General features: G+C 42.3%; 1 protein-coding gene across 4 annotated transcripts in view; it reads right to left on the bottom strand.

Annotated features, from left to right (window-relative positions):
• Positions 1–16,111, bottom strand: part of LOC104045807 (methylenetetrahydrofolate dehydrogenase (NADP+ dependent) 2 like) — a 54,744-nt gene that overhangs the window by 11,574 nt on the left and 27,059 nt on the right. For 2 of the 4 annotated variants that reach the window (XM_064450746.1, XM_064450745.1), the window contains one exon: positions 12,625–12,750. In XM_064450746.1, coding sequence (XP_064306816.1) covers positions 12,625–12,750 — 126 coding nt within the window. Of the gene's footprint in view, positions 1–427; positions 4,436–12,624; positions 12,751–16,111 lie in introns of those variants that run through there. The other 2 variants (XM_064450747.1, XM_009505846.2) reach the window with 2 other exon arrangements.

The raw sequence follows: 16,111 nt of genomic DNA, 5'->3' as shown, positions 1-16,111 counted from the left end.
TGTACCCACTTAATACAAATCTGATACAATGCAGCAATATAATAACAATTCACTGAAAACATTCTTGTCTCAAACTTCCTTTTGCCACAGCATAATTACGATTGCGGGGAAACTAACTATTGCTTGCAAATTTCCAAAATACATACCTATCCTATTCTGCAGTCTATTACCTCACATAATTTACAACACAGATACCTGCAATACGCTACAGTGTTACACCTGTTTACCAGTCTAAGTAGCTTCTTCTCAAAGAGTTTAAATTATACCCTATCAGTTAAAATTTCATTCAGGTTTACATTGCTGAAGTCATTCTGCTTCGCAATGTCTTTGCATGCTTCCCACCCCTACTGCCTATTTCAGAAAGAGCGAACTATTGTTCAACCAACCCTTGTACCTTACGACACGGAAAACCCTCCTCCAAACCTACCTTTCAGCAAAATATAGATTAGCATTCCAAACGCCATGGCAAGCAGCTGCTTTAACACCTTCTCAGCTCTTCCTTCCAGATGACTCGCTTGCTCTGCTTATCTGTGCGCCCGTGTTTTCTCTTGCACTTATATGCCATGAAGCGTCATCTGCTGTTCTCACCAATCAAAAAAAAGGTGCATCTGGCAACAACCTCAACCCCGGGGGCAACCACACATTTATTTAGGAAACTGCTATTATCTAGCAATGGGATCAGGTTTTCTTTTGAAACCCTGGTTTCCTATTACCTGTGGGCATAATTGTGCATGCAAAGATACAGTATTAAAGAGAGACCTGGTATCTGCCAGAGCAGATGAACGAAACAGAGGCGAGCAAAATGAAAATTGACGTATTGTGACAAACGTAATCTTCCTCTCCCTTAGCAGTGTAGGTCCTGTGTTACTTCCAGGATGGTCGGCATTCAGGATGCTACTCCAGAGTTCAGGGTCCAATGATCAGCCCCTGCTTTGCCTGTGTTCCTTCCTCAGTTCTCCCTGCAACTCAGTTTCCTGCCATCCAGAAGAGGAACTGCGAGAACAGCTAGTGCTGAGATTAGAAAGGGATCAGACACAAAGATAATGGATCATGTTCTCCATCAGTGACTGCCAGCAAGAGGCCTTTGATCACATGCTCTGTTGAGCCCGAGGGCCACGCTAATCACTTCTCCAGCCTCTCCGTGTGCACAATGCTCTGAAGCGAGGCAGGCCACCAGCCCTGCGCAAGGCCTAGGATGGCTGGCTAGAGCTACACGCGGTCGCGCGAGGCAGAAGTCGAGAGCTGGCAAAGCACAGGTGGGGAGAAAACACAGACTGAAAGAGCAGGTGAGCTGTTGCCTCCTGTATTAGGCGATCCGTTCATTACTCCTGCCACTCTTCTGCCAGCCCATCTCTGCCCTTTCAAGGAAGCGGGTATGCATAATGAGAACAATCGTACTTTTTACATAAAGCGTTTGTAGGTCTCCAAGCCATACCTGGCCAAGCACATTTCTTATACTAAACCACTCTCCACAGCCCCGAACGCTGTCCAACTTCCTTGGTCACAGGCAGCTTGGAACAAGTAGGACCGGTCTCTCCGAAAGGTACTTACGCAGCCAAACATACTACAGCAGATCCTCAAAACGGCCCAGTTCAGTAACATACACACACATCAACAACCCGGCTCTCACCCAAGGAGAGCTACGCGCTTCACCCCAGCAACAACTTTTGCTTTCTCAACTGTGAGCTCCAAGCAACAAAAACATTTCACAATTTCTATATTTTAAAACTGAGAATCTTCTGATAAATACTGTAACAACTCTGGTCAGCTCCAGTTCTCCCTCTCTGCTGCACTCTCCTCAGTGATTTGTAGGATTATGTCTACCCGCTTCAAGTGTTAAAGGAAAAACACAAGCTAGTTATGCACATTTTAATTAAGCGTTCTCCTGCTCAAGGACGGCATTCCAGCAGGCTCTTCCCTTCCTTTGCTATCCTGAATCGCTGCATGCCTGCACACTGATCGAGTGCAGCTTGCGCACTCCCCGGATCGACAGGACTGTTTCTGCCTACCTGGATAACCTCTGCTATCAGTCCCAACCAGGGCTAAGTCTCATGAGTCTTGCTTTCAACATACATCTACACAATGGGAGCTTAATCCCGCTTGAATCCGAGAGGTGGCTTCATCATTAGGCAATACAGCTGGGCGCGGCAGGCCTGTGAGAAGGCTTCAGTGGGTAAGGCCATGCCTCTGTCCGCCACAGGGTGTTCATGCTTGGACTGGACTTGACCAGGCCTGGCACAGGAGCGTGCTCTTTGGGTTGGTTAATAGGCCCTTCCCTCTGGATGCTCCCTCTGGATATTCTCCCAGTGGAGAATACTCTCACAGAAGTGTCTGGCAGCCCTGAAAATAGCACACTGGTCAGTGAAACCTCAGTCTTGCTGGCTTTTGTGTAATGCTAACCCATCCGCCATAGGGCAAAAGAGGGAAAAAAGCTTAAGATGCACAATAAACTGTTTGTAGGACACGAGAGAGGCAGACTCACCCAAGAGATATAAGCAAAACACCATAAATTGTTATTCTGCCAAAAAAAAAAATGCAGAAATGATTGTAGTTAAATCACAGAACACAAACATTAATCTAGAACAGCAACATCAACAGATGAAGTAATGACCGAACATGCAAAATCCCTCCATTCACTGCACTCTTAACAGGCAGATTAGAAACAAAAACCACAACCACCACCAAAACTGTATTCAAATCTGTCACCAAGATAAACATATCAGTGAACAAGTTTTATTCTGTCCTAGTCAATGATGGGTTGATCGGTCTAAGTGTTACCTCCATAGGCACCTTGACCTTCCTAACATTTATACTACCGTTTAAATTCAAACGGATAAGCAAGTGTCTGCACTATTGGCACGGTATATTTAGTCATGATTCTGTCAGCTTCTTTTGTCGACACTGCATTGAACCAAACTCTCAGAAAGTCCATCACAAGAACAATCAGCACAGAAGTGATGCTCCATCTTGTTTCTTTTATTATAGTAAGCACTGTTGTTTGTTTAACGGCAGTAGTATTTAGCCACAATTTTTCTTCCCCCCTTTCAAGTTATCTATAGCTTACTGGCAAGCACCTAAGGCTCTTGATGAAAATAAATCAAAGCGGCCCCAACTGAGATAAAAACACAAAGATCAAAGTCCAACCTGTCTCCCACTGACTTCAGCAGGGACTGGGTAGGCTCTTCACATCAACAGTGCACACGCTTGGTTCCACTGGCATCTCAGCAGTAACTCCACTCCAACTGAGACTATTTTAGATCCACCTTGGAACTGAACTTCTTGGGAACAGAAACATACTGATGTTATTATCCCATATAGTCCTCCCTAAGCAATGTAACATTGTAGCCCAGGAGTCAGAGTATTGAGTCTTACATCATGGACTACAAAAACCTCATCATGCAGTTTCAGAAAATAAGAGTAATTAAATGGCTTAAGATTCTAGCACAAACACTTCAGCAGGGATACACTTTGGCTTTTCTCTTCCTCTTCTACCCCTGCCCCCTTATACATCATATACATACATAGTAGTTTTAACTACATTCTACCTAATTAAAGTCTGATTCAGCCCAGTCATCTATTCAGGTTTATTTGGTGCATAATACCCTCATCCCACAAAACATTTTGTCAAACAAATCCAGACATGGAAAGAAAATAATTCTGACCGCAATTTTAACTACTTATGCATACCTCTTGTACATGTCTAAGGTCCAAATTTCACCAACGTTCAAGTTGACTTGACTGTTTTAAAACATGTACTGAACATTTGCACTCATGTCAACCTGACAGCCAAAACAAAAACTTCAGTCTTTAGTGCCTTTCAGGTTCAAGATTTCTGCTGCTATCTCCTAGTGTTTAAAAAAACCCAAAATATTTCAAGACTTCTAACTACACCCGGAGTGCTTCACGACCTCAGAACCCAAGTTGTATTTTTTAAATTTATCTAGCGTGTTGAAACATAGCTTTTATACTGTTTGATAAAAACCGAGGGTCCCATGTTCTTAAAAGATCTTGGTAATTGCACCCCATCCCCAGATACACAGGTATATTTGTAATTCATGCTTCATTCTTCTTTTTCACACACATCATTGACCACGAACAACGTTATCTGCACAGGCTGCATTCTCAATTCATTTTTGCTCGCAGTCAGTCAGTAGGAGGTAACAAAAAGTATTTCAACATTTTGTAAACCATCAGGTTTAGCATACTTTACATGAAAAAATAAATACAACGTAGAAATAAATATATTTGTAGTAAAAAATAAATGTTTTGTGTATCAATAAATAGAACAACTTGGCTTCTTCTTCCAGGGTAGCGCACGTGCTCTAATAAATGAGCTTTTTAGCAACTATGATTGTGTTCTTCAGAAGCATTGCAACAGTCATAGGTCCTACCCCTCCTGGCACTGGAGTGATAAAGCCCGCCTTCTTCTTCACTTCTAAGAGAAAAGAGAAAAAGGTATTGACTAAGAAGGTTTCCAAAAACTTTTTTTCCCTTTAGTTGCCCACGTATGCCTAACTGGCAGTGAGCATGAAGGACTGCGACTAGGCAAGTACTGGAGAATATGGGAAATGTTACGGCAGAAGTCTTATTACAGCCACGGTAGTGACAGAATAGTCAGGACTGGGGCTGCAAGGCAGTTGTTTTCATCTGAATATTGTTACCCAAGGGCTAGTTCTGGGGCATGGTTTCACAACCCGCCCGAGCTAATCTGCCTGCAGCAGGCTGGCCTTTCCTCACGGGAGCAACACACACTCATGCAGCCTGTGGTCAGACAGATGGGAAGTTAGTCCCGCCAAATGTTTTTGGTAAGGGGCAGTTTTTGACTGTTTGACCTGGCCGACCAGCGGGCTCAGGAATGTCTGGGTGACACCAGGGCAGGACAGCCCCACGAGGGCTGCACGGACTTGCATCATCCCCATCTGCCAAACGCAACACTGCACCTTCAGTATCCAGGAGAGCTATGGCAGCTGGGGATCTCATTCTGTAGGCAAAGAGATGAGCCCCCAAACCGTGGTGCTCCTGAGGAGCGGCCTGCAAAGCAGGAGTGTGCTCTAACTATCAGCAGCAGAGCACCAGCAGCAGCAAAGTCTCCTCTTCAGCCTCTTTCCCCCACACTGGCTTGCACCTTCTAACAAAGACATTCTATGATCACAAAACCACAGAAGGAGAAAGTAGTTTCCTGGTTTTGTTCTTCTGCTTCACCATATATACTAAGAACAAAACCGAGAATTGTCTTCAAGGAAAAATAGATTCTAGTGGTAAAAGTCCCATTGCAGCTTCAGCCATAAACACTCAGCTCTTCCAGAGGAGATTTTTTTTTTTTATAATGAACTAGGATCTGGAGGCACAGGTCCTCCCAAAGTCTCAAACACAAAGGAAACTCTCACAGCTGAATTAGCTCCAACCATGAACCACATCAGACTATCCAAAGTCAGTATGCACACTGAATGCTTGTCCTAAGAGGTAAATATGTATGGGTTTTTTCTTTTTAAGCGTTGTAGTTAACACCTGCCAAGTTAACCTCTGTACGAGCAATCTGCATAACGTAGCCATAAACCCCGACTTGATATTCTTATCTACTGTGCAAAACACAATCAACTGGAATTGCAGGTTGTTTGCAAAGGAATTACATGCAACTGGCCCGAATTCGTTGCCTGACAAACCAATGAGCAGTTATTTGCTAATAACAATTAGTCCAAATGGCATAGTACTAACCTGATCACTACAGAGGTTTTTTATCCTCAGGTGCCACCGTGAGAGGTTTTTTGTTTGTTAGTTTGGGGTTTTTTTGCTTGCTTAGAAATCATTTCTCAAAAACTCATACCCCACTTTTAAAAGCATTGTTTTTAGAAAGGCGCAAACACATGCACATGAGAAACCTGAGCAAGCACTACTCCGACACAAGCACCTAAGTTCCCACCCAAGTCACTACAAAGCAGCACCTATACCTGGCTATGAGAAGAGATCAATGGACAGAGAACTATGTGCCTTGATTGCGATACAAACAAGATAACTTGCTTCTGCTTTAAGTGTATTCATTTTGAACATATGCGGTGCTTTGCTGTCAGACCAACATGGTCTCACTCTAAGAATTATTGCTACAGAATTCTAAAAGCTGGGTATTGGGTTTTTTTGCACAGAATATTTATTATATTTTAAGGGGGGTGGGAGAAAATGAAATAAAAAGCCCACCGTCTGAACTCACCAAGTCACGGACCCAACAAAAGCATTCGCAGAAGTTAAAGGCGAGTATCTCACTGAAGCAAGGAACGGAAGATTAAGCCTCACTGAGGACAGATGGCAATTACAACGATGGAGGGTTTTATTTACTCAGTTGACTGGTACCACCAGATACACTGTTCAAGTATTTGGGAAGGTAAACAAATTGCAATGCGGTTTTTTTAACATGTAAATTCTAACAAATTAATTAGGATTTCTTACAACAGTTATTCTTAATATTCTCAAACACAAATAATTTGCCTTTTTAATAGTTACACTATTTTGAACTACCATTTGAGACTGGTGTTTACGGACAATACAGTTACTACAAATTCTCAGATTAATCTCACAATTATTGAAATGTACCCACATCTGAAGTACACACAGTAATTAACACAACAATATTTTAGGCATTTTAAATTGCAATAAGTTTGTTTCTATGGCAATGTTACATACGTCTTCTTGCGGTATTATTCAAACTACTCCTATCTCGCTTCCAAAGAGGTACAATCCACAACCGGACCATGCCTCACCTAGAGAAAGCCTTCTAATGAATCTCGTGTACAACATTCATTGCCTCTAGTGTTGGTAACCATACCCGGCAGCAAACACACTGTACAGTGTTCTCACAAGTTGTTGAGGACTTTCTCTACCCATACTCTATCATTACGGCAATCCCTGTGGGTCAGTGTGGCATAAAACACATTTTGTATCAGTTAGCATAAAACCACCTGGATAGTTTATTCAAAAGAGCTGATCCAGATTTTTAAATGCACAACAGGTGTCTATGTTGGGAAACTACCATCTGATAAGTTTCCATCTGTAAGAGTAAATACAGATACTGTGAATGCAATTTTCCAAGTTGAATGCCAGTGACCAAAGGGGGAAAAATAACCTGGCCCTCAACATGGAATTAGGTTTTGGTTTCCTTTCCTTGTGAAGTGTAGTAGGCCAAAGCACAGCTCCAAAACAGCAGTTCAGTGTGACCGATCTCATGTCATAAGTAAGGTGCTACACCGTCGGTTCCTTCGGAATGTCTTGTTTCTGCTTCTCAGCAATAGCATAACTTTGTCCTTAGCTTTCGCTCTGCTTTCTTGAGATGCATGCTGTTCTCCAAAGCATTTCTCTGCCAATCTTGAAAACGTTGTTATGCAAATTGGGTGTCTATGGGGGAGGAGCTGCTATTTTGCAGCTTCTGTAGGACCATAAAAATCTTCCTTTGATTCTTCAGAAGAAATGAAATGTAGATTGTTTCCTTGAAAAACAGGATCCACTGCTTTGGAAACAGCCCTTCATTCCTAAGTTCCTTTAAAGCTAAGGACATCAGACACCTAATAGGGTTAATCACACAAGCCAAGGGCAAGTCTCAACCTGAAGGCAGTTCTGGGTCTTGTGCATTTGCATTAAGTGATGCAGAGCAATTCCTGCCTAAGCACTGTTTCCACAAAGCTTTATTAGTCCCTGTAAAGCTACTCTGGATCACTCCATCCCTGGAGCACTGCATAAGTGCAAATCACGTGCTCAGCGATCACAGTAGATATCCCATGTTGTGCTCTACACATTCTGGGATTCTTCTCACTACACGCTGTGGGATACCAACCAGTAAGCATCCACCCCATTTCTCATAGTTCTTTTTAATGTTAGCCCTGTTTCTTTTACTGCAGCTATTCTAACAGCCATATAAAGGAAAACCAAGTAATTATGGCACAGTACTGTAACTCTAACAGCACATACAACTTTGTTCCTCCGGTACCTCTGAAAGCCAAGCAACAGAGGCATCTCGGGCAGAAAAACCCAGCGTCAAGTTATGCACAACAGCTTCTTCGCATTCTAATTCTTTGCTAATTAGCACAGACAGGTGGATGGGATATCCCTCTGGCCTTGGGATAAGAAGCAGCGGCAGCAGAAATGCAAGATATCAGAGATGACTTCCTTAGACCCCTGAACGACCTACTTTTCTGCAGAGGAGTACCTAGACTCAGCCATCCAGCAGCTTACTGCCACCAGTTAGCAACCAGTCCGTCTGACCTTCTGGCAGTCACAGCCTAATGACAACCTTCTTATTTTCTTGCACTGCTGGAGCATAACAACGGGCAATGCTTCTCCTGACTTCTGCAGAGCCGCAACAGGTGACAAGTTTACACAGAATGGACTTCTGTTAATTGTGAAATGAATGCCAGGTCTTCAAAATCAACTGAGAAGTCAACTAACAAAAACTACAGCAAAAGCAGCTGGAACATCCACGTTCTATTTTCACAACCACTGTTTGGAAAAGCTGCACAGCGAGATAATTTGGAAAGGATTCAATAAACTAAAGAGAAGCCTACAGCCTGGAAGGTAAAACAACAAACGCAAAGCGGCAGCAAACAACCATCAGCAGCGACTGCTGTCACGAAGCGTGGTTTCCTGCAAACTGTAGTTGAGATACAACTGCAGGACCATGATTTCCATTAAGAAATTGTAATAGAGCATTATCATGGTAAATCTCTTAAACTGTGTGAACAAGTTTCAAGAGACTTGTCAACTTGCCCGATGACTTTGTAGTCATTAGTCCTGTAGCTGATGACGACAGGATGCATTTCCTCAGTTTTCATTCAACTAATTCTTTTTCTGGTACACTGGGTCTTTCCAGAAGCAATATGTGAATCTGGTCCATTCTCCACCTTAACAGTACTCAACACACCATTTCCCCGGTCTCCCTGCATTCACTATGTACAATTATCCCTCGTTCAAAGGAAATGCATAATATAAGCCCATCCCCCTTCACCATATGGACCATTTGTTGAGGCTCTCTCTTCTGCTATTCAGTACTGGGAACACCTCTCTGCTCCTGCTGGCACCCACTTTCCAGAAACTCTTTTACACTGCTGAGGCTGTGCAAAACAGATGAGTCGGGAGAACAGTTCTCATCAATTAACCCCTCCACTAGTATCGCAACTACATCACCTATGAAGGTCTTACATAAAGGATTTCTTTTCTATATAGACATCCAGTAAAGACCCAAACCCCAGCATTACCATCTGCATCTCAATGATATGAGAGGAATCAAAGAAATATAGGCAGCGTTTAAAGCAAATCCCACTCGAGTTCCGTACACTTCGGTTTCACGGGCATTTCCAGTTCCAGTTTCAAAGGTTAGTACCCTGCTCTACCAGTCACTCCTGGAAATGGTGCTCCACCTGAAAAAGGCACTCCAGTTAAATGCTCTCGGTAAGTTGCAGTTTTATTTCATGTTCCTGGCCCTTGTAGCCCTCCTCCCCACTTAGCATTACTGCTGTGGCAACAAAAGCCCTATAAAAGAGAGCCAAGTACACCCACACATGAGTTACACTGTTCATACAACATGTCTTCCTTTCTGTGACTGCAACTTGCTGCTTGAAAGTAACTAAAATGGTGCTGGCCGTAATCAAAGGATGCCACCTCTCCTCCTCCTCCCTGTCACTTCGCCCTCCCTCTTGTGGCTCCCAGAAGCTACAAAACACCCCCTCCCCAGGCCATATGTTTTTGCAAATTCTTAACATAAATATGGGTACAATGAACATGCTGTGCTGGTTATATATGGATAGATGCACGCTCAGTTTAAGACACCCTAGCAATATCAGGCTAGGTACCTCAGTGCTTCACAGCCAACCTCCACATGCACAGTGTTTTCCTGTCCTGTTTTTTTAGGTACCTTTGAACTGCACAGTACACTATTTGGGGCAAAACCAACAATCATCCCCTTTTTGATGCGGACACAGTTTGGAGTGTCAAACTAAGGAGGACATGCAGGGATGGGGGAAATCCCAAATACTACTTAAAGATATTCGATAATACAGCCTCTAAATGGTTAAGCCTGACAAGCACAGAGGCACCCCAATGCCATACCAGAGAGGTACCAAGCCAAGTGTTACAACAGCTATAATAGCGATACGCGTACGTCAAATACTATTAAACTTCTATAAGCGAACTAAAGAATCTTGCTGCTCCCCCTCATCTACTGGACTTTAAAGGGCAGCCCAAGTGTGTTCCTTGGCCTGAGAGTGTGTACATGCACACCAGCATATGCCAGCAGTCAGCCCTCAGCCCACTGTGGGAAGCGCTGTCAAGGGCAGGGTCTCTGGCTGCGGGTGACTGCATGCAGCTGTCGCATACAGCAGGAGCAGATGCGACTCAAACGCAGATTTTTATAACAGATTTCAAAACTTCAAAACCCATTTTTTTCAGCAGCTATCAAATTCTCTTGGCCTGTGGTAGGATTTTTTCCTCCAAGAGCTTATTGCACTGAATTTGATACTGAACAACATTAAAAAAAAAAAATTGAAGCGGCATCCTTTAGTTGTTCAAGAGGCAAAAATAAACTTCAGTGTTTAACCTAGCCCCTAGAGATTAGAGGATAGCATCCAAGTACTGCTAGGATATGACACCTGAGTCAAACCAGTTTCCACCCATCTAGTAAGCTTCATTTCCACTACAGGAGACTTTCAGTCAGATGACCTGATGAAGTAAGCCATTTCCATCTATTTTTTATAAACCAAATTTAACCTCTGATTGCCCAGTTAAATCTCTGCTCTCCCCACAGCCACATCTTTCTCCTTCAAGAAGCGGGTGATGAGACAATAGGTTTTTGGTGCGCTACATGATGGTAAACAGGTGCTGTATGTCAGGCCAGCCATTTATGTACCTAGCTTTAACCTGCAAAAATATTTTTCGCTTAGGCTTAGATATCAACTCAGTCAAGTGATCAAACAGAGGAAAAGGATAAAATGATTTGCTACATGAATACACTAGCTTGTTCTATTTCCTAGCTGCCAAATCAAATACGTGGCAAGGGTGATTTACTTTTTAGTATTTAGAAATGTATACACTGGGACAGGTTTTTTTGTTCTTGTTAGAGATTTAGTGAAACTTTCACCGATACCAATGAACCAACAACAATTTCCCTTTGGCAACGCACAGTGAAATGCTACTTGCAACTGTAGTGGCATAATCCAAGTTGAAGTTCCTGCCTCTTTTTTGGATCTTCCCTCCCCCCAGGTAAAATCCTGAGAACAACCCACAGCAGACATGACGAGACATATACAGTGCATTGCTGAAACTCTGAATCACAGCCTTGCCTATACCTACGTTACACTATATTACACCTATATGCACCTATATCATATTCAGAAGGTCTCACTTTTAAAGAAAAACCAAACACAAAGGATAAAATTTCATGTTTCTCTAAGCTGTAGCTTTTTTCCTCCCACACCTGCTAAAACAAACAAAAAATCCTGAAAATTCTCTGCACTTCCGTTCTGAAAATGGAAAACATAACCTTTCACTTGACATAGTACAAGTAAGATAACAAAACAAAAAAGACCTCAAGTTGCACTCTAAAAATATGTTTCTACTGGAGCTCTATTGTTCCCATACAGTTATGCATTTGCAAATGCATGCCGAGACAATTGCTTCGCTACACTCATGCAGGTAATTTCATTGACTTTAACAGACAGGTATCACATATGATGAGTAAAAGCAGCAGGAACTAAGGGAGTGATGCAACTACAAATCCATACAGCTGGCTAGAAACATTTTGAATATAATTAAGCTTTGAGACATTATGCCTGCCAAGATGTTAATAACCATGAAAAAAAAAAAAACAAACCCCCGTGGGTGATTTTCATACTTATCAAAATAAGGAACTGTTGAGAACCATTAATAATGTGGGTAAATGCTGTCTAAGCTTCCCACACGCAACTCTGCCAATAAGCTTTAATTTTCAACGGCAACAATCCTGCTATTCCAGTCTGGAGCTCCTCCAGAGCAGAGATACTTAATCAAGTTACATTGTAAACTTGCTCTGCAACACATAAAACATAAAAAGATCAATATATTAACACCAATTTTTACCTGTTAGGCTTGCCTGGACCGAGATTTTCAACAGCCCAAGACAAACGCACATTAAGCCTTAGCTTTATATAAAGGATACTTCTAAAGCAGAAGATAACATTTTCACATACAAGCGTAGAGTGAGAGAGTCAAAGGAGACTTGAGAAGCTGCGGTATAGTAATATTTGCCATTAACAGTGGGAGACCCTACACTTGCGAAAGAAGAGAAACTGCTTTTATTGCTTATTCTTGAAACACTTCAGAGACAAAGATTTAAGAAACCTGGAGACAAGCATCTTCTGCCACCACACTGCCAGTCCTCTTAAACATCATATGTGTAATTAAAGGTAACACTTCCTCTCTAAAATAACATACCATTTCTTAAGAAATACGAAAATATTGTTTGTTTTCTTGTTTAAGTAAATAAATTAGAACAAATCCAGTAAGTGTTGCCTCATTTGAAACACTGGCTTATTCCAAGTACTTATCGTGAATGAATCCCACAAACTTCGATACATTTATCCAGCAGGTTTATATAAGGAGTGTTTGACTGACCTTCAAAGTCCACATCGCCAACTAATTTAGTCTTTCCTGTAAGAGGATCATGGATATGGTTGATGCCCACGTCAATCACAGCTGCACCTTCTTTGACCATATCAGTCGTAATCAACTTTGGGATACCTGGAATCAAGATACATTTGATTAACATGGACAGGTGGTTTTAGGTCACCAGTTTCCAATTATTCCAAGGGCTGTGCATGCACCTGTATGTATGCACAAAAAAGACAGTTCTTTCACTTGAGTTTTTCTTGATACATCACACAGAGAAAACAATTATTCGTGAGTTTCACACAGTTTGTAATTATGAGAAGAAAAGGTGATACTTGTTCATTTTGACTAAATATTCCCAGCTAAACCTGCTGTCACTAATGTAGCCAACATGATGTCAGTAAAGAAAGTACTTGTTGGTTTGTGGCAGTAAGTCCATTTCGCAGCATTTCCAAAAAAAAAAAAGCTGGATGCTCTGCAAGCCACAAGAAACCGTTAGTATTGCCAGAGATCTGCTGATCCAGAAGTCCTGTCGACTGCTGAAGCAAGCTGCATAGGTTACCTTCATGGCAGTGTCTTTAACCTTTTTTTTTTTTTTTTTTTTTTAAATATCTGCACTGGATTTTTGTTACTCTTCAATTCTCTGATTTCTCATATACATTATTTGTTAGCTGCACAATGATTCAAGCAGTTACTTAAATAATGAACAAAAACTACATGAAATATGACAACTACAAAAAAAAGAGCTAGCTTTGTGAGAGAATCCGATCTATCCTGCCATCTTATTTTTGATTCCTGTCATTTGTAAGCAACAGATAGACAACAAGAAGAAATAAAATGGCCAACTCAGATTTACCCATAATAAGCACCAGCTCAACCTTTACGAGAGAAGCAACTGCTTTTCAACTCAAACTTTCTCCCCCTGATCTTGTAAGCAAGGAAGAAAAACATACTGGACAGAAAACCAGTTGGGTGATTATACCTGGGTAAAAGGCTCCGATGCTACTTCACAGAAGTGAAAGTATGTGTGGAGGGAGGACCAGAAGGGCCAGGTATGTGTTTATAACATTACTAATGCAATGCTGGAGAACACTGATTTAGTAGTGGCACAAGGTGCAGATGACACCAAGCTGCCGAGGACTTTAAACAGACTAACTTATATTTCAAGTGCCACTGGAAAAGAAGGAGCAAGGCATCAGAAGTCATTCAACATTCAACAGGGAGGAAGGAAAGACACCACGTTAATATCCAAATAATTATCCCTCACAAAGGCAACACAGCAAACAACTGGGTAGGCTGTAATTTTTCAGCAAAAGAACGTGGGGTAAGATAGATCAAGTGAACTCACACAGACGCAATCATGCTACTGCAAGACACACATAGAAGCCCTAATCCCTTCCATTTATGACATCAGCCAGGACATCATACTCTCGCTCTGAGTGCTAGACTCCTCTGATCCGTCTGCTCACATCTCTATAAAACACCCAGTACAATGAGGATTATGAGGAAACTTGGCAAAGAATGACCCTTTTAGATCTCGTGACAGCCTTCAAGAATATTAAAAACTTTGGCACAAGAAGGAGAACTACGCTTTTTTTTTCCATCTCCGTGGCCAACGTGACGCAAAATAATAGACAGTTTCTTTCCCTTGCTGCACTGTCCAGAACCTTTTAACCACAAGAACAGAGAAAAATTGAAGCAAACAGTCTGAGGAGAGACTAAGGTAGTCTCTATCACTGAAGATCTGAAAAAGCAGATTGAAATAGTATGCACAACGTATCACCTTTGGTGCGCTAGTATGGACTACATGGGGTTTCAAAAGACCATTCTTGCACTGCTTTTCCACCATTTCCACATAGACACAGCAAAAGGAACCGGGAGGACCTCCTACATTCAAATGTTACCAATGTGCAGGAGACACCACTCTCTCATTATCCTTAAAGTAGCCACTGTGTAGGGGAGTGGACAGGGATCGGCGACCAGAAGATCACGGCGTGTGACAGAAAGATAGACTCCTCCCCATAGGAGTGGCAGGAACAGGAAGCGCAAGAGCTATATAAGCGTGTGACGCAGCTAAATAAACGGACATTTTGTATCCATCATATTGATGTCTGTGCATCACTGTCCCCAGGGTGGGTAGAGCCCTGTGTCCCGGAGATATGGGGCCCAAGATAAGTTCTCCCATAGAAGCATACAGCAACACCACTGATGCTTGGCAAACATATTAACCAAAATTTCTTTAATGGTGGAGGACAGCAGCCTGAGACTGAATCTGGGACAGCCGAGGCTTTTCTATGTCAGTTACTACTAGTACTACAGGGGAAAAAAAAAAAACAAACAAACCAAACAAACACAAAACCCAGAAGTTGTACAATGGGATTGGTTTGGGGTTAGGAAACACATTCAACTAATAAGCTATTTTAACTGTGATACTGGTAATCCCAGTGCACGACATTGACTTCTCGCAGGGGAGCTTCTACACAACACCATGTACTGTTATTTGTAGCAAACTGGGAGACCTCCCCACTTGACCAAAAAAGGCCTGGCCTCAGGACAACACACCTTAATCATCTCTCGGTGGACTATATTCATGTAGCGTCCTGGAGTACAAGTTTTTTGCTATTAAGAAACTCCACCTTGCTGCAACAAGTCACCTCAGCTCTCTCATATCCACCGTATTTCTTCAGCACACTTATATGTAAAGTATCTTGATATTCATCACTAAGATGTTCAGCAGTCAGGACCCAAAACACCTAAAAGATCACTTCAAGTTCCAGATGAAGAGCTGAGTCACCAACTATAGGTTTCCAGTCAGCAGAGCTGAGCTATCTATATACATAGCAAGAGACACCAACGCAGTTATTTAGGTACTTAAACAACTTCAGTCCAAAAATGACAACTGAATTACACACAAAATCTGACCTGGATCCTACTGAAGGGGGTGGCAAAACACCATTTTCTAAGGCAGTAGCCGTGGGCAGTAAATGTCTTCCACTTGGTAAAGATCACTGCTGCATGGGATGTCAAACTGCAGGTAGCACCACACATTTACTTGGAGGAGATCAATCTCATCTAGCTTCCCCAGTGTGCTGAAGCTCAAAGTGAGACCTCTGTGGCATGCCAACAGCTCCACATCATGCACAGAGATGGCCTCCCTTTCAAGAACAGGAGTTCAGCAAGATCCCTCTTTGCCAAGAGGAATTTTAATTGCAGGAAAGGCTATCTCAGAACAAATGTACTAGCGCTGTTTACAAACGGCAGCATCATGTGTGACCAGACATCTGAAAGTTTACGCCAGCACAGTCACAATAAATGAAGCATCTCCCGGGATGCTAAGGCAAGGCAGTACGTGAGACCAAAGTCACAGCATGCTATAGGGGAGCCATGAATATCAAGTCCTTGCAGATCATCTGCTTTAGCCTGCAACAGCAGCAATCTTTTCTCTGTATTCACTTGAAATGACCTCCTAGATTTCTTTTCTACCATGCAACCT

The sequence above is a fragment of the Phalacrocorax carbo genome, chromosome 4 (assembly GCF_963921805.1).
Source record: "Phalacrocorax carbo chromosome 4, bPhaCar2.1, whole genome shotgun sequence".
In the NCBI taxonomy this organism is placed as follows: Eukaryota; Metazoa; Chordata; class Aves; order Suliformes; family Phalacrocoracidae; genus Phalacrocorax; species Phalacrocorax carbo.
Note: the sequence above shows the minus strand (reverse complement) of the source record. Positions and strands in the feature narration are given on the sequence as shown.